Raw genomic sequence first — 25,814 nt, 5'->3', positions numbered from 1 at the left:
ATTCAGATAAAAATAGATACTATTTTGAGCTAAAATAATTCAATTGTTTTGATCATTGAAACATGTTCAACGTATGACAGGAACATTACAAGTACCTAAAACATCTCATGCCATCTATCTGCGATTCAACGTTCAAGATTTATTTAAGATAACACAAAAAATACAAGAAATACTTTTCTATGCAAACACTTTTCTGTTTTTTTCACTTCACCATCAGTAGCGATGCTTAAGCTTTAATCTGTCGTTTTAAAGTTTCCATGTAATACTGGATCAATTTACATCAGTCGTCATCACAACTACAATAGAAGTAAGACATCAGTTTTTAACAATATTAAAGCTCAGTTGAAACTTCAGTTGATATCTACAAAATAGAATAACGTGATAGATATCGCCTTAATGCTTTACGAGCCTTTGCAATCCAATTTCATATATCCGTAGCCCTAAAACTGTTCATAATTGAAATATTGACTCAGGTTCACCTGCAATTCATTGAACTATCGTAATGTTTTGAATATCACGGCGAGAAGGGAAACTTATTATATTATAACAAATTATTATAATTCTTTTTATGTATTCAGGAACAGTAAATATAGACCTACAACTACTCGAACCATTCAGGCCTATTATGAAATGATATACCCTTAATGGATGGATATGGACAATGAATATCGACCTTTATTAATAATTGCGAGGAGGATTTAAACTGTTTCTAGGTCTGTATAGGATAAAGTAAATGAAGTACTCAAAATGAATGTTGATGATGATGGTTATTAATTTGGGAGTTTTATCAAGTTTTAACAAGCTATTGAAAACAGTCTCAAGTTGAATGACGATTCAAAGCATCGCATCGTTGCAATTGGCATAAACCAAATTCTCATATCGATAGATTGGCCGTCAAAATTCGGTATTAATAGACAGTCAGACAATAGTGATTGCGATGATCAGAATCGCCAATATGCCCCCAAGTGCTAATAGCTATTGAAAACCCAGTTGCTAATAGCTTTTGAAAACCCAGTTGCTAATAGCTTTTGAAAACCCAGTTGCTAATAGCTTTTGAAAACCCAGTTGCTAATAGCTATTGAAAACCCAATTGCTAATAACTATTGAAAACCCAATTGCTAATAGCTATTTAAAACCCAGTTGCTAATAGCTATTGAAAACCCAGTTGCTAATACCTTTTTAAAACCCAGTTGCTAATAGCTAATAGTTGCTAACCCTAACCCTAGCTTTTGAATACCCAGTTGCTAATAGCTTTTGAATACCCAGTTGCTAATAGCTTTTGAAAACCCAGTTGCTAATACCTTTTTAAAACCCAGTTGCTAATAGCTATTGAAAACCCAGTTGCTAATAGCTTTTGAATACCCAGTTGCTAATAGCTTTTGAATACCCAGTTGCTAATAGCTTTTGAAAACCCAGTTGCTAATACCTTTTTAAAACCCAGTTGCTAATAGCTAATAGTTGCTAACCCTAACCCTAGCTTTTGAATACCCAGTTGCTAATAGCTTTTGAAAACCCAGTTGCTAATACCTTTTTAAAACCCAGTTGCTAATAGCTATTGAAAACCCAGTTGCTAATAGCTTTTGAATACCCAGTTGCTAATAGCTTTTGAAAACCCAGTTGCTAATAGCTATTGAAAACCCAGTTGTTAATAGCTTTTGAAAACCCAGTTGCTCTTAGATTCAGTCAACACGCGACCTTCTACCTCCGTTCCCCTTGAGAAATTGCAGCCATCGAGCAACAACCATATTGTATTCCTTATTGTCAATTTTTTTAAATTATCAACAAGGATTCATGTCATACGACATGTGTTAATATTGATAATATGCCGGAATAATTAAGACAACCGGACATATTAACATCAACAATGTTGAAAAGAGTCATTATTTAAAACGGAAAGCCCGGAAGGCACCATAACCACAAAGCAGTTCACCGTTTAAATACCGTCAAATAACTCCTTGTGTTGTATTATGTCTGATTTTACCATAGGATGTTAGGTAAAAGCACATGTATCTATTCCGTAGGAAATGTCAAACTGTAATTTCAAATATATACGTGTACTTACCTACTTTAATCTTTGTACAAATATAAAGTCTGACATTCCTGTTAAAAATCGCTTCCAGAATCACTTGCACTACATGGCACTATATGAGCTACTGTTAGATGGTATGAATTTCCTTTTTGCGACTACAATAAAAAAAATACCACTGTATGAAACATTTCCTTACTTTTTTTAGTCGGTTGTCTGATTGGTCAATGAATAAAAAAGATTAGTTTATGCTGAGCAAATCGAGGGTTACAGATACTTTGAATTCATGAGATTCAAATTTACATTTTGACGAGAATGTGATTACAGATATTTCAACTTCCACTCGTTTTCTATTTCATTATACATGACTATCGTGTCTCTTAAGAGTAAGGTAAAGAACTTACCTTATAAAACATTAATATGTTAAGAAACTTGCAGGTTAAAACTAACCAACAGTTCTTATAACACATATAATATTATGCAAAATATTTCAAATCGAATACAGCTATCAAACCGATAAACTCGACAACCATGTATGAAGTGGTTTGTCGTGTTAAAATGATAGGATGCACACATACAATCAATTGTGTCATGTCCGTTAATTAGAGAAATTGTCGTTTTCTGGACAATTAACCATTTATTGTTAATATATTGTTCTCGTTCACACCACTTCCATGACTACCTCACTTTAACCCTAGGGTATTCCAACTTTTATAATCAGATTGGTTTATTCCACCTTTCTAAATTTTCTAAATGAACACTACACCATCTATGATAATAAAAGAAGGGAACCTTGCCAGGAAACCATGCACACCCTCAACCGATATCTTTGTTGATATCTGGGCGTTCTGTGGTCATCCATTTCTGATTATTTCAGGAATCACGGGCGTTGTGAAAACGGAATGGTGAAAATAAAAACCTACAAGTGAACCCGATTCACACAAAAGACAAGCAAACCTCTTTGAATCTCTTTAAAGTAGGATAAATATGTTGATTCTAATTTTTACTGTTAGTGTTTTGTATCCAACGTTATTTTATAATTATGGATTATGGGTGATTGGCTGAATATATAAATCACGCGCTTTAACCGATTTCATCATACAAACCTAAACCTAATTCTTAAGATGGATTATCGTAGTAATTTTCATGGTACAAATGTGGATTGTACCAATTTCAGGATCAGAGTTATTGATTGAAGTTAGTCCTATGGGACTGCATGATATTTGGATCAAAGCTATACTATGACTTAATGTTAAAATATACATAAATATATAACAGACTTTTAATTATTCTCTTCAAATAGTAGCAGAGAACATAATTTCAAGTGTAGGGCTGATTTATTCATAGAAAAATTATGACGTAAGAGTGAGCTTGTTCTATTTTAGCTCACCAAATCTGGCCGTACACGTTCTCAGACGTGATGAATATCAGACGCACTATACAGATAAGATTTCGTTACGGTTAGATGTGACGAAATCACATCCCTATATCACGTCTGTGGAAATAGTAGATTTTGAACAAGGTCTGTTATGGAGATGCCAATTAAGACAAATGTTTCACTTTTCATGTTTCATGTTTCCTTTGAATTTTCAAATTAATTCTCATGGTCTGGATTTATGATTATTTCATTATATTTTTTATTATAATTTAGTATAACCTGCAAGAGAGCTAATAAAAATGACTAGACAACGAAAGTAAGTCGTGTTTTCGGCAGTTAAAAAGACTCAAAATTCCACTTTTAAATAATCAAAACATAACTTACTGCCGAATTCATGTAAACGGCCTCATTCACTTTAATATTCATGTCATATCAAAATTAGTTCTTCATGAACTGGACTTCTTGCTTCCAGTGAACTTGTTTGCTTATGTTTCTACTTAATGCAAATTTAGATCCAAATATCCAAACATATCCCTGCCAGATAATATGAGTTATGTCAAATAGGGGACAATAGATAGGTTGCACATATGCGCCATCTCATCCAGTGATGATTCAATGAATAACGTAAAAAAGTCCAAGCAATAATATAATATACGTTTTAAGTGTTTGAAAAAAGACAAAATCCGTCGTTAGAGAAAATTCTATTTCTAAGCTACATATTATTTCCTTAAATTGAAAATCAGGCTTTGACAATGTTTAATCTGTAATATTGCCAAACGAAAAACAGACAAAGCTTTACTACTTAAAATAAACATCAAACATTCTACTGTACAAAGCCAAGCCTGTTATTTTTGAAAGAATTGAAATGTTCAATAGAAAATGAAGAGTAAATAAAAGCCTTACCATTATATACAATGTAGCTTCAATCAATGCTATAGACATGATAAAATCTAAACAAAGCGAGGCAATAGTTACTTAATATTTACATTTAATGCTCATTGACCAAATTGTTTTTTATTTTTCTATTAACAATCTGATTTGTGAACCGTATCAAATTTGTTTAGTTTCGAAAAATGTCTCGAATGCTATATTCTAAAATAGATTTTGTTATTGTAGCCCTTCGTGAAATATAATTTGTTTTTAAAGAAAAATGTACGGGTATTCGCATATCCAAGATCTCCGCCAACAACTGTGCGATATGTTGGCCTCCTCCGGACTCGTGGACGAGCACGTAAAACATATGTGCGCAAATTTTCGGTCTAGTCTAAAGCAGAAAAATTAGTCCATGCCTTTGTCACATCTAAGCTAGATTACTGTAACAATATCCTATTCGGCTTTCCTGACTACAAAATAAAGAAAATACAGCATATATAGAAATCAGCTGCTCGGCTGGTCACCAGATGGAAGCTGCATTGTCACGAGGATGTGACGCCGCTACTATTTTAGCTGCATTGGCTCCCGATGAAGCAGTGGATTCTGCACAAAATTTTCGGTATTATTTTTATGTTGATCCCTCATGTCGAGTCGGTGCCGCGCTGCCTTTCTGAATTAATAACAGTTCACACTTCTCCTCATAGCACTTAGAACTCGGTTGAGACGAAATTCTCCTTCAAAGCTCACGGGAAAAAAAATAGCAAACGGTGTGAAGACAGAGCCAGACAGAGCAAAGTATATGCACGTAAACAATGGAAAAGTCTCAAGACAAAAAAAAGATCGCCTTGTACATATGACTCTTTTAAAGGGAAACTGTGATTTTTACAAATGTTTACAAATAATATTAATTAAGATGGATAATTATAAGAGAAATTGTTTGAACTCATGTCACATTATGACAAAAATTATTATTATTATAGCTCAATCATTTTTTAGTCAATGTAAAGACTGTTGAGATATTTTAATGTAATGGTCTTTAAAAAATAAACTATTATTATTTTTATTATCATTAAGATCCTTATACAGATAGGATTCGCCTCAGTCTACCTTTATTCCTGTTTGAACAGTTTTGTTGTTGAGTCCACAAACTTCCGTACATGGGAGAAATGACTTAAATCTCCAACTTAATGCAGTTGGTGCTATAGGAGGCATAGAATATGTGATATGCTAGACGAATGTCCACTGAGTCAGAAGTTGGTTGACTGTGCCTACATAATGAACAACAAAAATCGTACGGTAATAGATGATTTTTTTTCAGACACAATGTCGAATTATTATTCGCATCTTTGCGAAAAAATGACGCACTTGCTAACAGTTCCGCATTTTATCTAAAATATATCCACACCTTCCAGCCTGTCATTCGTTTTTCGAACGCAGTGCGGCAGGCATAGGGATTCACCACAGAACATTAATTTGTTAAGATGGCGTTAGATGGAGATGGGAAATGAGTTTCAAAAAACGCTGCACAAAGTAGAGATTCGTGATAAAACAAGATGCAAGTTAAAAGTTAAGATAATTAGATACGTTAACTAAGGATGTCTCTGTAATACTGTCTTTGGTAATATCATTTCTTTAACTGAAATAGCTGAAAATATAGGAATTAATGGTCTTCTGATACATCAATACTTATCTAAACACAAATCCTGTTATATGAAGCAAACTCTTTTCATGATAATATCAAGATCTTACAATCGGTTTTGTCAACGTATTGCTGAGGACCAAATCCCGACTGATCGTTTATAACAGCACGTTTGTCACAACTAGCAATATCAGCAGTGCATGGATGCTGCTTGCATCTGGAAGTGAATCCTTCACTAAGTAGCCACATTAAAGTCTATAACTTTTCAATATAATTAATGACTGATAAGTGACCACTTTCATTATGCAACCACAATAAATCCCCCCACGACTTTTCAATATAATTAACGACCGATAAGCGACCATCTTCATTTACACCCCCATGAACTTAAAATGACCACCACGGAGATGAGACCGTTTTTTAAGTATTCCCTTGAGTGGTCTCTTTATACAGTTTCTACTGTATATAAATGAATTTCTAGCGATTTCGGCGTGAAAGATAATCTTTTACGGTTTCGTTTGTGCATCTGTGATAATAAAGTGTTAGAGTTTTCTCTCGTCCAGAAAATTTGAGGTGTTTCGAATATAATATATATTTTATTTGGGTAAGTTGTGAATTAGTTCATTATATAAAATAATTAAACGTTATCTCAACTTACAGTCATTTTCTTCCGGACACAAAACACTTGAACAGATCGTCTTACATCTTGTCGCATGTAAGTTCTTTTTAGTTGTTGACTAGTCTGTATCATAACGTGACGAGGTTGTAATGGTTTGTGTTGATTTCCTGTACTACAACATGCAAAATGCACTTAACCGTACAGACTGCACTTAAAGATTCGGACTGCACTAATCAATACAAATACTTGCTGGTGCGAACTTCATTGCATTGGGAAATTCATCTGATGCTAGAGACAGTCTGAGCATTCAGTCATAAACACTTCTCTTTCTTCTAATGCATAAAAATAAATGTTTATTTTTGTTGCCTTTTGCCATTAGGTGAAGATATTGGGGTATAGTCGTATAGATATTTGTATTACCAGCTAATATAATTCTTGGTAGTTTTTCATAATATTAACCCGACATTCGATTTTCTTTAAATTGAACATTAACGCCACTTACATCAAAAATGAATACAAAAATTTAAACGACTATATCCCTTTAAAGTATTGTCAATTGATATGCTATTGTTGGAAATTATTTAAGTGTGGAAAGTGTGTATGTAAGTATGTTTTTTCTTTACTTTACAAAATATAACTTGGATTAATTTTCACGAACTATAAAAGATAGTAACATGGGTATAACCTACATCTGTAGAATAATGTTTTACAATCCATTGTCAATGTCTGAAAGTGATACGAGCACTGTTAAACAATTGACGTTACCGGTACTGAAAAGCACACTTTCTTGCATTAGTGTTCAGAAGCACATAGTGGCGACGTAAATTTCTGTTTAATCTAATGTCTTATATCGAAAAATCTTAATTTCAGGTTTCCGGATTTTAAAGCAATAAGAAGAAGATTTTAAAGCTTTAATTGAAATATAACTTATTATAGAAAGAAATACAACATTACAGATCACAGGCCTCAGTCAATCCATATTGTTTACCATCATCACATAAACAGTTCTTAGTCTGACTCACTTCTATCAACAAGTCCGGATCCACACAGCTATTCCTTACAGCTTTCCTTACAACGTCTTGTGTTTCTGCTGACGGTTGTGGCTTACGACTTAGTATGGCTATCTGAGTACTGTCGTGAACACAGTACGTCATACCATCTAGACATTGATAAATAACGGCGTATGTTTGGTAGTCGGTTGATACGATCTCGTGTAAGTGAAAGTTAAAGATCCACATCATTCTTGTGGACGACTTGTCAATCATGGCTTCAACTGGGTTTTTAAAACACATGTTTTCCATTATACCCGCACCTAGTAGGTAAATAACGTATTAGTATTTTATCAGTTAGTCGACATAATGACAAACTGACTGTAAAACCTTTGAAACCTAGTCTGCATATTTCAATTGAATGTCAGATGCAAAAACAAATGTTAAAATATAAATCCAAAATACCCCATCGTTGTACTATGTGCAATTGATCTTGGTTCGCTTCAGCGCTACACCGGTGACTATATAGTAATTCCCGAAATCACACAAAAAGGCAAGAAAACATATTTTGACTAACTAGATAATTTGTTCAGGGAAAAAACCTTGTGCGACTCTAATTTTGATATATTTTTACCGTGATGACTTATGTCAGTAATTTTTTTATAGGATGCCATAGCTAAATGCGAGGTATATCTTTTAAATGATATTGACATCTTACCATAGGTAATGTTCCAATTGCCATCATCTGTGAGTTGATAAAGCGACTGAACATTTTCTAGTAGTGGTGCATCCGACTTGCCGGTACCATGATAGTACCAAGACGTCATATACCATTTTCCTTGGAATTTATCCTTATCTAGTTCCTCTTCGAGAAAATCTGTACTCATGATACATGGTGCTGATCCCGAACTAACTAAAGTTGTCCATAAACCGAAGAACAGAATACTGGGTAATATAACTTTAAACAACTCCATTGCTGACGAGCAATTTGAACAAAACTATAAGTATTAAGACATTAATTAGTTTTAAAAAATCGGGAAAACAAAATATATTTACAAGAAAATGTCTCCTCTTAAATGTTAACATATATTTATAAACAAATAATAAAGTTTTAAGGAAGTACTTTTCTTCAGAAGAAATAGAAAAACATTTGACAAATACGTCACTTAAAGAAATTTGGACACAAACACGAATATTGTAAAAATGAGTCAATGATTAAAACTGGTGTCCCCAAGTCCTTTGTCAACCTTTTAAATTGGATCTTTTGACAAACTTGAGACGCCAACAAGTCCAGTCATCAGACTATAGACAAGAAAAAATGTATTAATATAGCGCTTCATTAGTGAATAACTAATAACGGGAAAAATTTCGTATTTACTTTCTACTGACAAAACAGTAACGTTTGAAATAATAACACAACTCGATAATGAAATACTTAGATAATGAAAAATATCGGTCAACGAAATATATGGTTGTTGAATACAAAATACTGAAGGGCCGTTTACACGAGAGCAAAATCACCGGGTCCACCAAGGGTCGGCCCGGGGGGTAGTTGTTCACACGTCGAAAACTCTGAGAGTCGACTTCGGGGCCGCACTCCAGTCTTCACTAGGGTTGAACTCCAATTCGACCTGGGTTCATCAGTTTATGCTAATAGATGGCTACAACTACGTCTTGGTTGCCCAGTTTTGAACTCTGGGAGGCAACCTGGGTCAGTAAACTCGTGTAAATGGGCCTCATGTTTTACAGCTTACGACAGTTGTAAAATACTTCTTAACAACCCCAACCGACGCAACCAAAAGTAAACGTTTGCGCAGAAGATTGGTATTGGTATGTATGGTAGACATAGAACGAACTGAAAGTTCGAATATTGAATGATGAATGATGAATGAATAACCACACCCTCACAACATCAAGCTATTCCGAACTGCATCTTATATCTTGACTTCATTGGGCTCTTTTCTTATATCAGGGGAGTTTGTCAATGTAGCGAATTAATTAGGATGAATACAGCTTATGAGAGTTTCCAACAGAAAATCTGTAACCGATGAGCCATAATGTTTAGTCTTTATGTCGACGGCTCCGATAGGCTGTATTCACTAGCTTAAAGGCCAATCAAATTAATTCGTTCGGCAATACAAGAAAGGTGGTTAATGCAGTCAAGGTATAGGCGTAGTTCAGTATAAAATTATTGGTATTTGTTTTTTGTTTTGTTTAAGCTATCCAAATATACTCATAGCCGTACTCGTAAGGGATCATAGAACGTCAACAAAGCCAAATAGCCAAATATGTAGTTTTATGAAATATCGAAAGCTGAAGCAAACCAGCTAAGACTGAAAAGCAAAATTTGTTGTCTATTGTGTCATAATATGATCTAGACCAAAACGAAATGTATCACATTAATCAGATGAACAATCCACAAATATATCATTCCGATGTACAGTTTCCAGTAAATTTCAAACTTTCCTAAGATCGCAGATATAGTACCCAAAAAATATCAATATGAGCTTACCTCCGGAGTAGTACTTTCTGAATTCGACAAATTGACTAAAAAAAATATAACAGTATCGTTAACTGGAAACACCTTCAAATTCTACAACAGAAGTGACAAAATATTTGGTAAAAAGCTTAAGAAGGATTAAAGGACGGGTTTGGTTGTTTAAAATATTGAGAATATTTTGAAAGGAGGTGTTAAGTACCCAACGTGCAAAATGAATAACAATTTTAGTTTTTAAACTGACTTGTATAATGAGAGGTTAATAGAAGAAACTTTAGATAATTAAGACCGTTTTATCAACACACTCCTTGTAGTCCAAACAATCTGATCTTATCTGACTCCTACGATGGGAAAGTCGTTCATATACTTTACTATCGTAAAGAAGTGGACAGGCAGAATTCAAGCATGGCAGAGAGAACCTTGAGGATGACCTGCATCCAGAAAGGTCTTTTAACACCAACCATTCTGGAGTGTTTGACAATATCCTGATGTTTGACATGGTGATGGTCTATATATTTGCAGTGTTGTCGGCATCTCTCATGAGAGGGTTTAGCACATATCACAAACCAATTGGGAAAGGCAAATGTTTCTGCAATATTTGTTGTAGTGGATGAGACCCATTTCCCTGAATGAAACAGTAAATAACAGGTCGGTAATATCATACATGTACTTGTCATGATGCCGTTTCCAAAGTGAAATGACTTTTTTTTGAGGGGGGTGGGAGGTCGAAAATTTCGACATCCGGGCATTGAAGCATCGATGCCAAATAGTGAAGAGAACTATGTAGAGAAATAAATATCAAACATTGACTTGGTATGGGTCTTTCAGAGTTAGGTCTAGAACTATTCAGCTAGCCTTCACAGCCGACAGATTGAAACACGATACCAAATGGATTGGGGGCGATTATCAAAGAGCTGTTAAGTGTGGAAATGGAATAATCTAAACTAATAATGGCACCGACATCAGATGTGATTAGGATGGCTTTCAATCTAATTAAAATTATATTACAATTTCGTTTCGTTATTATATTTTGTTTGTAGGTCTCCAGTCTCTAATTCTAATTATATTCGATGGCTTTCTGAAAGGGATGAAATCACTTCAATACTCCTAATAGTTTTCAGTTAAAGTACACTTATCACTTTTCAAATTAAAAATCATATACTTTGAAGATGCATTGAATAAATTACTAATTGGTGTTAAATCAAATTCGGTCAGAATTATCCACATATCTATTTTCATTACAAAAGACAATAGAAATAGAGTATTCAGCAAATATAGGCAATAACTCTATTATCTCATCATTTGAACATTAACTTTATGTTTTATCGATTGGTTTTGCCTTGATTCTGTAACTCTGTAAGTATGATCCAGCACTCTTTCTGGGAACGACTCATCAATAAATCTCATTGCCTCAAAATACTCCTGAACTTTCCTGAATAAATATATACATACATACCAAGTATGAGTTAAATATACAAGAAGTTGTCAAACTGTGATGGACCGGGGTTTGGTAAAGGAATAGAAAATATAAACAAATGTATTCACTTTTTTTCCACTGTTTAATTACTGATTTATACATTTCTTTCTCAATATCTTCACATGTTTACTTAAACACTAATCAAAATGAATCTTTGTGTACATTATTACAATTCCTGTGGTTACTTGGCCCTAAAATCCATCCATTGCTGAATTTCTGAATATTCAGTTCACATATTAATAGTAAGATTACATAATTCTTCATGCACTTATAGCCTTTTTTTTCCATATAAATAACAAAGAAGGATTGGTTTATTTTTTCTCTGCATCACAAGATTATGATGTTCATATTTCACATGTCAGCTCCATCAAAAGCAGACATTTGAGCTTCATACTCAAGCATCCATAAGCTGTAAAAGCTCCTTCAGGTAAGAGCAGATAATTTGATCCTATCACCATCCTTTCATTATCAAACTTCAAATAAAACTTGGGAAAGCCCCACAAGCAACTCATTGTCATCAATTCACAGAGCATCAACATACAACAAAAGCTCCACCAGCTAAGAGTAAGTTTTTACGAGTAAATTGTAAAGCTAATACTGGACTAGCTTTAGTATGATAAGTACCTAGTAACAGATTGGATCCATCAACTCTGAAAAACAGTAATGATAATTTCATGGTTAGTACATGTGTTTGAAACAGTTCATAAAATTCTTACAGCGATCTGTGTCTATGATTTGATAGGACTGACAGATGCACCTTTCTCAAAGAGACAGATGAACGATTTGGGGGGTTGATTTGAGTCTTGAATATATGTAAAAACTCTTCAGAAGCACTATAAATGTATGGAAATTGCATAATTCCTTCAAAAATATCTCAAACTAGGAATTTCTTTGCCTATATCTATACATGACATTGTCTCCCGAATTTTTTTTTTAACTTTCAAATGCAGATAATTCTGGACACACATGGATTTGAAGGCTCAAATATCTATGGTGAGCTGTGAACACAATTACTGATTGGCTAAAAGATTTAAGTATGATGGGTCAAAAAGTCATGCACCTGTCCCTTTAAGATTGAATGCAAATGAATATTTCTCTTCACTTTTTATGGAATTTTTTAAAAATATAATTATTTATTGAATGAAAAAAATAGATTATAACGATTTAGTGGATTGATTTTGAGAATACAAATGAAAAACACAATGGTCAACATAAACATTTCTTTGCTTGGGTAACATAAAATCCAGTTGTTGCAGAAAAAGTAAGGACAACAACAGTACTTACATCTGTAATGTACTAGGTATACTAGCATCTACATCAGTATCTATATCTTCATATATCTTATTAATATCCCATGTTCTTACAGTATTATCTAATCCTCCTGTACAATAAACATAACTTATTACTCTCACTCACTAATACATAATGCTTATCAAAAATAAGTTAACTTCAGCATAAACAAAAAAGAGAAAATTAAACAGCAAGATAGCTTGCCAGGTAATATACGCCCACTGGCAGCTTTAATTTTGAATAGAAATATTTAGCAGTACAGTAACAATCACCAGTATGAAATATTCAACCTTCAGTCATACATTTCTTTTGAACTCTTTAGGGCGATACTGAATAATATTGAGTATGAGTTATTGCCCTAGTTCTTGAAAACGTGTTCAATCTTTAGCTCGTGAAAACTCTAGAAGACAAATATTCAATTTCAGCGCGGTACTGAATAATAAAACCAAGTTTTGTCAAAATCCGTCAAGAATCATGCCTTCTAGAGCTTTTACTTGCTACAAATTGAACGAGTTTTCAAGAACAAGGGCAATGACTCATACTAAATATTTTTTGATTGCTATGCGTTCTTCGAACGCACTGCATTGTTTTGCAAATGACTATTTTTTTTTGTTTTTTTTTTTGTCTACTTCTGGTCACGCTCCCCAGCCAAAACTGCACATGTCACACATTGTCTGACATTATTATTTCTTATAATTGCGTGTCGCTACTGTTTAAATGTAAAATGACGCATTTTCTTCCAACCGGAAATGACATATGACGTTAACCATTCATTACGTATTTCGAATTACTGCTCTAATTCTGAATGTATTTTGACCGTAATTTTGTTTTGTTCATTACTTTAAACCAATGACTAAAAGATAGCACTTTATAAAATTTCAGATTTTGACTTTTGTCGCTGACTTTTTTTGTTTTAATTTTAGCGTTTTTTTCAACATCTACAATTTTATTTCAATCGGTCTAAAAATTTAATAGTAGATAAGCATTTTGATTCCTGACAAAAATCTATTTTCAAAATTTCGATATCACTTCCGGTTTTGATGTCATTCACCTCTAAACTTGAAATTTCAATTTCCGGAATTTTGTAGGTATTTGAAAAATTCTTTTTGAAATTAGTTAAAATTGTCCCTATAACAATTTTGGAATGAAAAAATTTGAACCGGAAGTAATGTGTTAGAAGCCATCTTGATGTGACCAATTTTTGTAAAAATCGATATTAAGCTTCAGGGGTAAATCTGATTTGTGTGATTTTGGTGTCTAAAGAATCTGCAATCGATTGCTAACAAAACTTAGGAAGCCAATTTTTGAATTTTGGATTTGTATTTTTTTTATTTCCGGTTTTATGTTTTCAGTAATTGTCAAAAATATTAAGGCTCATATCTAGTGACTTTGACCTTTGGTGACCTTGTGACCTGAACAAAAGTTGTTGCCCCATACGAGATATATCCGATGATATCCTCACTTTTGTTGTGCATCGTTAACTTCCGATTCTACAGCCATTGGAAAATCATGATTTTTAACTTTGAACACCTCTGTCACGTGACCTAATTAACATACGACAAAAATTCTTATATATTCTTTGAGTGCATAAAATCTCCTTTTTGGTGATACATCACACTTGATATTTTGATCAAAATTGCGTGTTTTAAAAATCGAAAATTTTGTACTGACTTCTATAGTAACTGTGCGTAAAATCACGGTGTCTATAATTTACCAACAGTCACCGTTGCCCTAAAAAAAAGTTTAACTACGAATATCTCATGATCTTATGATTGTAAAGACTTGAAATTTTGAACATTATTTAACAATGTACACATCATCACACACAAATTAAAATTTTTGAAGTGGGCGTGGCACATCCGGTGTGCATTTGCCTTTACCTGAAATATTTGCAATTGTTATAACTCTCATAGTTTTCAATTGTCACCCTAGAAATTTTGCATGAAAATAGATCACTGCTTAGGACAATTTGTGATAAGATTACAGTTGTTTGCATTCTTTACTTTAAAAAAGGGAATAGGTTTAACAATTTTATAAATTTTCATTTTTGATCTTTAACATGAATGACCTTGACCTTTGCATGGTCAAAGGTCATTGACTAAGGATGACCATTCTTACTTTGATCTTTGATGTCCGATATATACTTCCGGTTTTGCAGACGTCCGAAAACAGCAATTTTCGAAACTTCAAAGGCTCATATTACTTTTATTTGACATTTGTTGACCTTTTGACCTGGACAAAAGTTTTTGCCCCTTACGAGATATATCCGATAATATCTTCACTTTTGTTGTGCATTGTTAACTTCCGGTTCTACAGCAATTTGAAAATCGTGATTTTTAACTTTGAAGAGCTCTGTCACGTGACCTAATTAACATATAACAAAATTTCTTATATATTCTTAGAGTGCATGATCTCTCCTTTTTGGCGATATATCACACTTAAAATTTTGATCAAGATTGCGTGTTTTAAAAATTGAAAATTTTGTACTGACTTCTATAGTAACTGTGCGTAAAATCACGGTGTCTATAATTTACCGACAGTCACCGTTGCCCTAAAAAAAAGTTTAACTACGAATATCTCATGATCTAATGATTGTAAAGACTTGAAATTTTGAACATTATTAAACAATGTAGACATCATCACAGAATTAATTTTTAAAGTGGGCGTGGCACATCCGGTGGGCATTTACCTTTACCTGAAATATTTGCAATTGTTATAACTCGCAAAGTTTGCAATTGTCATCCTAGAAATTTTGCATGAAAGTAGATCACTGCTTAGGACAATTTGTGATAAGATTACAGTTGTTTGCGTTCTTTACTTTAAAAAAGGGAACAGGTTTAACAATTTTAAAAATTTTCATTTTTGAATTTTAACCTAAATGACCTTGACCTTTGCATGGTCAAAGGTCATTGATCTAAGATGACCATTCTTACTTTAATTTTTGATGTGCAACATATACTTCCGGTTTTACAGACGTCCGAAAACAGCAATTTTCGAAACTTCAAAGGCTCATATTACTTTTATTTAACCTTTGTTGACCTTTTGACCTGAACAAAGGTTGTTGCCCATTACGAGATATATCCGATAATATTTTCACTTTTGTCGTGCTCCGTTAACTTCCGGTTCTACAGCCAATTGAAAATCGCGATATTTAACTTAAAAAAAGATCTATCACGTGACCTAATTTACATAAGCGAAAATTTATCTTTTGTCCTTATTACACGCAATCTATTCTTTCAAATGTTATATAACACTTGGTATTTTGATTAAAATTGAATTTAAAAATTTTGTATTGACTTCTATAGTAACTTTGCGTAATTTTAACGGTTTCTATAATCCACCGACAGTCACCGTTGCCTTAAAAAAACTTTTAACTACGAATATCTCATGATCTAATGATTGTAAACACTTGAAATTTTGAACATTATTTGACATTGTACACATTATTACAGACAACACAAAATTTTTGCAGTGGGCGTGGCAAATCCGGGTTACTTTTACCTTTACCTTAAATAATTCAAATTGTTATAACTCGAAAAGTTTGCATTTTTCACCATCGAAATTTTACAAAAAATTAAAGCACTATTTGGGACAATATCTGATAGAGTTACATTTTGTTTAGGCCTTTTACTTTAAAAAAGGGAATAGGATTTACAATTTATAAGATTTTGATATTTTGACCATTTACATGCATAATCTTGGTCTTTAGAGGGTCAAAGGTTATTGATCTACGATGTCCATTCATACTTTTATCTTTGATGTCCGACATATATTTTCACTTTTACAAACGTCCCAAAACAGCAATTTTCAACACTTTTAAGGCTTATATTCTCTTTTATTTGACCTCTGTTGACCTCTTGGCCGAAACACAAATTATAGTACCTTTCCAAAAATATTTTCATTTTTGTTGTGCGAATTGAACTTTTAACTTTACAGCTATTTGAAAATTCGACTTTTTACTACCGAATGTTATCACCTTTCACTACCGAACTGTAAACGGTTTAAACGACTTTTTCTACTATTGAACGTTTACATGCTTTTCTTTCAGGTAAGAAATCCCATTGTGACTTTAAAATGCAACGTTGTATCGATGTATCAGGTTGAATGGGCACTGCTTCGGTACCGTTATAACGGTTCTAGTTTTTCTTATTTTCAATAGGCTTTATCCTTGGGTGATAACAAACACTCAAGCCAAGTTTCGTTAAAATCCTTCAAGAATTGTGCCTTCTAGAGTGTACTGTTTACAAGCTAAAATTTGAAATCGTTTTCAAGAACAAGGGCAATAACTCAAACTAACTATTTTTCGATTTTTCTGATTTTCGATAGGGTTTATCCATGGGTGATAACCAACACTCATGCCAAGTTTCGTCAAAATCTGTCAAGAATTGTGCCTTCTAAAGTGTTTACAAACTAAAAATTGAACACGTTTTCAAGAACAAGGGCAATAACTCATACTAAATATTTTTCGATTTCTCTGATTTTCAATAGGATTTATCCATGGGTGATAACCAACAGTCACACCAAGTTTCGTTAAAATCCATCAAGAATCGTGCCTTCTAGAGTGTTTACAAGCTAAAATTGAACGCGTTTTCAAGAACAAGGGCATTAACGCATACTAATTATTTTTCGATCTTTCTGATTTTAAATAGGGTTCATCCTTGGGTGATAACAAACACTCACACCAAGTTTCATCAAAATCCGTCATCAATTGCACCTTCTAGAGTGTTTACCAGCGTTTCAAGAACAAGGGCAATAACTCATACCGTACTAAATATTTTTCGATTTTTCTGATTTTCAATAGGGTTCATCCTTGGGTGATTAAAAACAACCATACTCAGTTTCATCTAAATCAGTCAAGAATTGTGCCTTGTAGAGTGTTTACGAGCAATTGTGGACGGACGGACCGACGGACATGGTTGACGGCAACATACGCCCCCCATTTCATGTGGTCGTATAAAAATGAGTCTTTATTCAAATTTAACGCAATTAATTTCTATAAATTTGATTTTGGGGGAAAGCCAAAACATGACCTGAGCAATGTTACCATTGCAAAAATCCTGCTGTCCAGTGAAACAGTATATAGTGTTTTAAAAGTAAAATCAAAAATAAGGATGTATATAAAATATACATACCAGAGGATAATATAGCACCATCTCGACTGAAAGCCAAACTATATACAGTGTTAGTATGTCCTTTCATCTGAGCTACCAAACTTCCTGTTGCTAGTTCCCACATATTAATAATCTGATCTACACCTACATAGAAAAATCATATATCACTTTGAAAAAAAATAACATTTCTGCACTGATTTTTATTTTCATCCATATACATTTCAACATTAAATTGAGATGACAACTCGGTATGTTACAAACCTTAAGATGGTTACCGTATTCACTTTGCAGAAGAGACACTGACAATAGTTCAAGTTTCTTCGCTTCAAGTATTGGAAGTAACTCTAAAAACTAACCTGAGGAGACTAAGTATTTGCCGTCTGGTGAGAAACATAAGCTATGTATAGGAGCCTGTAATAGATCAGATGAATATTATATTCAAGACTAATCTTTTACCAGCCAAAATAACACAAAATCTATGGGTGTAATTGTTCACAAACCAATTTAATAAAGAACACAAAGATAGCTTGCCAGGCAAGGTAACATATGCCCACTACCAGCTCTCAGAAATGGTAGTTTTAATATGTGAAACCAATCTTCCCATTGTTACTAATTTCCAAGTTTCATCAAAAAGCGAATACAAAATGTATCCTCTATCAGGCCTACAAGCCAAATTAGACGCATTGAATTAATTCAAGGACCATAGCTCAAAAACCATTCATCCAATTATTACCATTTTTTAACTTGAGATCTCATCGATATATACATCCATACCAAGTTTCATTGAGATCAGATAAAAACTGCACCCTATATCATGACTACATGAAAAATTTGAAGCGTTTTTACTAAGTCAAGGGCAATAACACTGAAATCATTCATCCAATTATCAATAATTTCGAAATTGACCAAAATCACATCAATATATACATACATACTAAGTTTAATCAAGATCAGAAAAAAATTGCAGCCTTTATCAGCATACAAGCCAAATTTAACGCGTTTTTACTACGCCAAGGGCAATAATTCGGAAACCGTTCATCCAATTATTACCAATTCGAACTTGACTCATCAATATAAACTGCATACCACGTTTCATCAAGATCAAATTAAAGCTGTAGCCTCTATTGTGCATACAAGAAATGTGGACAGACGGACAGGGGCGACGGCAATATATGCCCATAATTCCATGTGGGCGTAATAAAATATACAAGGTGTTTTGAAATTAGAGCCGTGTCCCCCGGTCTCTCTTTCACAGCAATAGATATGGACAAAAACAAATTTGATTCAGAATAGGTATTGATTCCCCTCTGAATATTAATCATTTTGTGTGACCTCCATCTGCTTGTACCACAGTTTTCGTTCTCGAGGGGTATGATTTCAGCAAATCGCAAAGAAGCTCCATATCTTACCTTATGTCCAGTAAAGATTCTGACTGACTGACCACTAAGAACATCCCATAATCTAACAGTGCGATCACTAGAACCAGTAGCTATATAGTTAGAATTAGGATGGAACTGTACACACTGAAATAAATATATATCATTATTATTAGAAATATCAAAACAGAACCTAAAAAAAACATGTTGTTTCATGCTATGCGATCTTCAGACAACTGACCTAATTTTCAGCCTGTGTCTTTACTGAAGTTAGACAGGTAGAACTTATTTTCATGTCTACACTATGAGACAAATTCGTAACGTTTGTTTGAAGAAGTGTACTTAGGGGCATTAATGATGGCAAGCTTTTCAGTTATACACAGGTTACATTGTTTGTTTTTTTTGTGTAGGCTTTAGCTCTGCTATCAATGGACCAGGAAATTTTGTAGTTGTTATTTTTCAGTTGTCAGTTGTCAAATGTGCTTTGAGAGTTGAATTGTTTTTACTTACATCTACATCTGATAAATGGCCAGAAAATATTCTCATAGGTTGATAGTGGTCTGTTGACCAGAGCCTAGCTGTTCTATCATGACCACCAGATACAAAATAATGACCATGAGGACTGAAATTAAAAAAAATTGATATTTACGGTAAAAAAAAATTTACAAGATATTTTCCTACCATGTTACTAACAGCTTAAGGAACATTTGTATATTGAAATAATTGCCCCCTTTTAATACACTGTTCTGTAAATATTAAATGATTAGTTTAATTATTGTCCTTAATCAAAAGGACATGGTTGTCTTAATGTCTGCTTTAGCAGTTGATAGTGCTGAGTTTCAGATATCTGTAATATTTATCAGAATCAGAATTGATGTTCAACAAAAACATTCCAGGAAATCCTCGCCTTTAGCTGTGGTGGCTCAGTGAGTAAGATGCTTGCTTGTTAACCTGAAGGTCCATGGTTCAATTCCGACATAAGTCGAGATAAAACTTTTGGATTTTCAATAGCGTTGAAACGTTAATCAGTTAACCGATTTCGGGTAGTATTTCACGGGTAACCGAGTCTGATTTGAGATAATCGGTTATCGTCAATTTTATTTATAAGAAGTAAAAAGAGAGAAAGTTTTGTTATTATTGGGAACGAGTTGCTTAGAATAAAACAGTTATAAAGTTTACTTTTTATTAACTCTGGCTGGCTGTTTGTTTCTTCTTGCCTGTCAATCAGCTTCAAGCTTATTAATATTAATGAGTACGGATTTATTGAGACAATAGTTTTATACCAGTTGTGGAACCAGTACACCGATTCGCGGCGACTTCAATGAGATACACTCATTACACTGACACCACAATTGGGATAAAAACCTTTGATCTGTTAGAGAATATAGCAATGAGTGACAATGGCGCTAGTCCGTCTGAATTCTGTCAGGCCCGCACGTAATCTTATATTGAAGCTTATATTGAAGCAGACGCTTCAATGGGTTGTTTAGTATCTGTTGATTTGTACCGACAATTCGCAGGGAACTAGCCAACATCTTCCTGGGTACTCATCTACACTTAATCTAGTTTAGTTAACGGCGAGTTACCGCCGCAAATGTGGTTTTTGACTCCTTTTATAATCTTTAGTAATTAACCAGAATTAACTGGGTAACAAACAGTTATTGCCAACGATTACCTGGTTCGTAAAATTCACTAACCGTTTCAACACTAATTTTCAACCCTGTTTCCCCCTGTCAGTGATGCCGGTAAGAGGGGCTAACATGGAAAATGTGTCTAGTCGTTTGGATTGGACAATAAACCAAGGCCATGTGCTACAGGCTATGCTCGTTAAAGATCTCTCAACAGTTGAAATTCGAAAAAGGGCATGCAATTGCTGCTGTCCTGGCAAAATTTCCTTCAAAGAACCCCATATGGTGGAGAAAAGTAGGACGTAAAACTCCATTTCATTTCGTTTTAGTTAATTTTTGTTTAAATTGTTTGAAATAATTCTGAATAGCAAAAATTCAACTCTATTATTTGGTACAGCAAAAATTTGCATATTATTCAAACTTTTTTAAAATTTAACTTGAGCTTATCATTACGTGTGAGTTATGAGTCAACATTTTCATCAACATAAATGGCTTAATTTCAATACAATTTAGATTTCAAATGTTTTCAAAGGCTGTTTACTGTCTGGATTATCCAGTCATATTTGATTGTAAATATTTGTTCTTTTTATGAAACTGTCTACATGATGTTTACATAATTAAATCTTTAGATCAATTTATACATTTATAACAATTTGAAATACATGTACTTTTCACATAGAATTATTTTAATATTACAACTTAAAATTTCAAAATGTATTTATCATTAAAGGTATAAATCTGCCACATTTACACAACAATATCACTTCATGACGCATTTGTTGATATTCATTTCAGTTTATTTCTATTGCAACTAATACTGCCAAAATACACTTCTGCTCATGCATATCGAATACATTTGATTTGATTTTTTCACTTGAATTGCTCTCCATTCTATATAGTACACTGTGTATAGGTCAAGGCTATAAGCTACAAGTAGACCATACAGCTACTGTATTATATCATTCAGGATGTAGATTGAACTTAAAGTACTAAATTGTTGTAAATACATGTAAATTAAAAGTGAACACTAAGTCTTTATGTATTTTACCACATTTACAGAAGGAAAATTAAATAAAACAGAAGTAAACAAGATTGGAGTGTAACTTTGTGGAATCAACAACAATGGTTGAAAAATACAACAACCATAAATCATCACTAGTAAGACAGTAAACTCCTGATTTTAATAAAAACATTTGTGATCATAGTATAAAAATCAATTCTCTTGAAAATAAACTAAAACAACTATCAACTCTACAATATTTCGGGTTGGATTTTAGTTTTGGAACAGTCATGACTTAACGTGTTATATGATTTGTGGTGGTTCTATATTCTGGTGTAAAAATGAACATGGACCAAGATCTTTATGAATGTAGTGTTTGTTTAGGTCCATTCACTAAGCCGAAACTCATAGATTGTCATCATACATTCTGTCTCAATTGTTTAGAAAATCTAGTAGATCATAACTCATCAAGAATCTTTATTAAATGTCCATTGTGTAATAAGAGAAGTAAAATTCCTGAAGGTGGAGTAGCCAATTTTACAACAAACTTCTACATTGAAAAACCTGCCAATCAGAGATCAGATAAAGTATTGTGTAAGAATCATTCCCAAATACAAGCAGATTCATACTGTAAAGATTGTAAGACTGCATTGTGTTCTAAATGTATTTTACGAAACCACAATAATCATACCTTTCTTGACTTAGAATGTGACGAGTCAACAAACCAAATTGTAGAAGATTTTATAAGAAGAAAAGAAAATATGGAAGCCAAAGTAGAAGAATTTCAAATTTTTCAGACAATTTTGGAAGATAAATTATGTGAACTGAATGATTTCGCAGCACACACTATCAAGGATGTACAGAGACATGTAGAAAATCTTTGTGCCATCATCAAAGATATGGGAGCCAATGTTGTCCAAAGTATAGAAGAGAATTTAGACATTAACAAACAGAAAGTGAAAATGTTACGTAAAGAAGTTGAAATGATTAATACCAATATGACTCAAAAAGTGAGAGAAATGGAAAAATCCCTGAAACATCAGAAAACAGTGAAAATTATAGAAACAATGGCAGATCTTGAAGATTATACAAAATCGTCTTCAAAAGAAAGCATCCATTCCAAAATATCACTTCCAGATATTTCTTGTTTAAGTTTTGTGGAGAGCCAAAACAAAATTGATATGGATATCATTGGCATTTTGCTACCAATACAGAGTCCACTGATGGTGACAGGTTTTGAAGAATTGTTAACAGACCATAAAGATGAACAAGAACAATCCACACTCTCTTCAGAAACTGATTGTTTGCTTTATCCAGATGAACTTGAATATGATTGCAAAAATCTCAATGACCAATCCAAATACCAGCATTCAAATTCTTCAGAAAAGGATAGGGGTCTGGATGAACCAATGAAAATTGAAAGAGACATGAATGAACCAGTGCTGGAAACAAAACCATCAGATCCTGCAAAAACGGCAACGTCTAAAATTCTTGCAAACATAGCTGTCTCACAATCAACAGTTCTAACTTCATTTTCGCAACCAAACAAACCAATTACAGGCTATGCTGAAATAGTTGTATCTGTTAAAGATTTTGACTTTTATGACAGTCATGAGTATCCAGTCATAAATGGTGTAACATGGAGTATAACTGTGAAGAGACTGGGCGATATGATATGTCTATATCTGGACCAACCAATTGAAGGGAATTCAAACATACACTACTGTGATGTAGACTGCCAACTATCTATTGAGAACATGACAAGTGATCTAACTATCAGAGGACAAGTTGAAAATCATAAGTTTGATCCAGGAGGAGATAGTTGTGTGAGTTTAGAAAATAATTGGCCAACTATATCTGATCCGGTCAAAAAATATATAGTTAACGATCTCTTAACTGTGGGAATATTTATAAAATATAAAACAATCAAATATCACAAAAGACAATCTCAGCATTAGAAAATCTGCCAATAACATGTGAAAGACAAAATGATGCTTTTGTCTACCACTCTATGCCTAGCTGATCAACCAGTAAGAGAAGATATCAGTTGTTCAAATTGTTATATGACATACCTATTCTATTACCTAATAAGAGTGTGCCAGCTTCATGAAAGAATAGACTTAATCCCTTCGTCCAGTGTTCAACAATATTTATGAGTTTCATTGAACATTTTGCTTTTTCCAATATGTTAGTAGAGGGAGTTTTCCTTTCAAAACCTCTGCTGGATTCAATCTTAGTTAGATTTTAAGAATTTTTCACCATTATTGGTATACAATCATGCAATTTATCAGGTTATCAACTACTTATCTGAGCGTAACAAATAAACAATACCAATAATAAAACATTAGTATCATGCTTAAAAATGGGATTACATATGGAAATTACATCTATAATGCTTTCAAAAACTGAAACAAATAGAATGCGAATATCTATTAACTGCAATGTTACAACCTAATATTCCAAGCACTGTATTATTCACCTTCTATAATGGAATCATTGAGAAATTAAGTGTATATATGGGATAATAAAATAGCTTATAATCAATGTCTCAATACTAGTTTTGAAACGGTAAGTGAATTTTACGAACCAGGTAATCATTGGCAATAATCGTTTGTTCCCCGGTTTATCCCAGTTAATTACTATAGATTATAAAAGGAGTCAAAAATTGCATTTGCGGCGGTAACTCGCTGTTAACTAAACTAGAGTAAGTGTGAATGAGTACCCAGGAACATTTTGGCTAGTTCCCCCGCAAATTGTCCGTACAAATCGACAGATACCAAACAACCCATTGAAGATTACGAGCGGGCCTGACAGAGTTCACCTATTGCTACAGTCTCTAACAGATCAAAGTTGTGGGTCAGTGTAATGAGTGTATCTCATTGAAGTTGCCGCGAATCAGTGGACTGGTTCCACAACTGGTATAAAACTATTGATTTTTGATATAAGATATAGAAGCGAGGAGCACATATAACAAAAACACAAGACAATATTATGGAATATAACAAACTTCTTTAATATGGTTGGGCACATAACGTTTCAACACAATATACACGTGTCATCATCAGATGTAATGGCAAGAGAATAAAACATAACAAAATATATACCAACAAGAAACAATATAGAGATTAAGAGAGACAATAGATAAAAGGGGTAATAACAAGTGATTAAGAGAGACAATAGATAAAAGGGGTAATAACAAGTGATTAAGAGAGACAATAGATAAAAGGGGTAATAACAAGTGATTAAGAGAGACAATAGATAAAAGGGGTAATAACAAGTGATTAAGAGAGACAATAGATAAAAGGGGTAATAACAAGTGATTAAGAGGGACAATAGATAAAAGGGGTAATAACAAGTGATTAAGAGGGACAATAGATAAAAGGGGTAATAACAAGAGATTAAGAGAGACAATAGATAAAAGGGTAATAACAAGTTATTAAGAGAGACAATAGATAAAAGGGGTAATAACAAGTGATTAAGAGAGACAATAGATAAAAGGGGTAATAACAAGAGATTAAGAGAGACAATAGATAAAAAGGGTAATAACAAGTTATTAAGAGAGACAATAGATAAAAAGGGTAATAACAAGTTATTAAGAGAGACAATAGATAAAAAGGGTAATAACAAGTTATTAAGAGAGACAATAGATAAAAAGGGTAATAACAAGTTATTAAGAGAGACAATAGATAAAAAGGGTAATAACAAGTTATTAAGAGAGACAATAGATAAAAAGGGTAATAACAAGTTATTAAGAGAGACAATAGATAAAAGGGTATAAACAATGCGAAGTCATTGAGCAGGTACCGAGCAAACATAAGCTAATGAGATATGCTGAGGAAGGCACTGGGAGGAAGATAGGAGAATGATGGGAAGAAAACATGTAAAGAGTCATGTTAAGTGTTAATCTCCCT

At 33.3% G+C, this 25,814-nt stretch overlaps 2 protein-coding genes across 2 annotated transcripts in view; both read right to left on the bottom strand.

Moving 5' to 3' along the window:
* Positions 1-5,901: 5,901 nt before the first annotated feature.
* On the bottom strand, positions 5,902-8,498 carry LOTGIDRAFT_170319 (hypothetical protein; the record flags this gene model as incomplete). Its single annotated transcript, XM_009068962.1, has 4 exons — positions 5,902-5,922; positions 6,575-6,702; positions 7,524-7,847; positions 8,243-8,498. 4 exons carry the CDS (start codon positions 8,496-8,498, stop codon positions 5,902-5,904), a joined length of 729 nt encoding a protein of 242 aa, XP_009067210.1.
* A 3,532-nt stretch (positions 8,499-12,030) lies between these two features.
* LOTGIDRAFT_135304 (hypothetical protein) overlaps positions 12,031-25,814 on the bottom strand; it is a gene marked incomplete at both ends in the record, with an annotated part of 22,252 nt that continues 8,468 nt past the window's right edge. The window contains 6 exons of the mRNA XM_009068961.1: positions 12,031-12,146; positions 12,796-12,879; positions 17,921-18,043; positions 18,256-18,310; positions 19,309-19,422; positions 19,786-19,897. Of these exons, the coding sequence (XP_009067209.1) occupies positions 12,031-12,146; positions 12,796-12,879; positions 17,921-18,043; positions 18,256-18,310; positions 19,309-19,422; positions 19,786-19,897 (604 nt within the window). The remainder of the gene's footprint in view (positions 12,147-12,795; positions 12,880-17,920; positions 18,044-18,255; positions 18,311-19,308; positions 19,423-19,785; positions 19,898-25,814) is intronic.

The sequence above is a fragment of the Lottia gigantea genome (genome assembly GCF_000327385.1).
Source record: "Lottia gigantea unplaced genomic scaffold LOTGIsca_97, whole genome shotgun sequence".
Taxonomy (NCBI): domain Eukaryota; kingdom Metazoa; phylum Mollusca; class Gastropoda; family Lottiidae; genus Lottia; species Lottia gigantea.
Note: the sequence above shows the minus strand (reverse complement) of the source record. Positions and strands in the feature narration are given on the sequence as shown.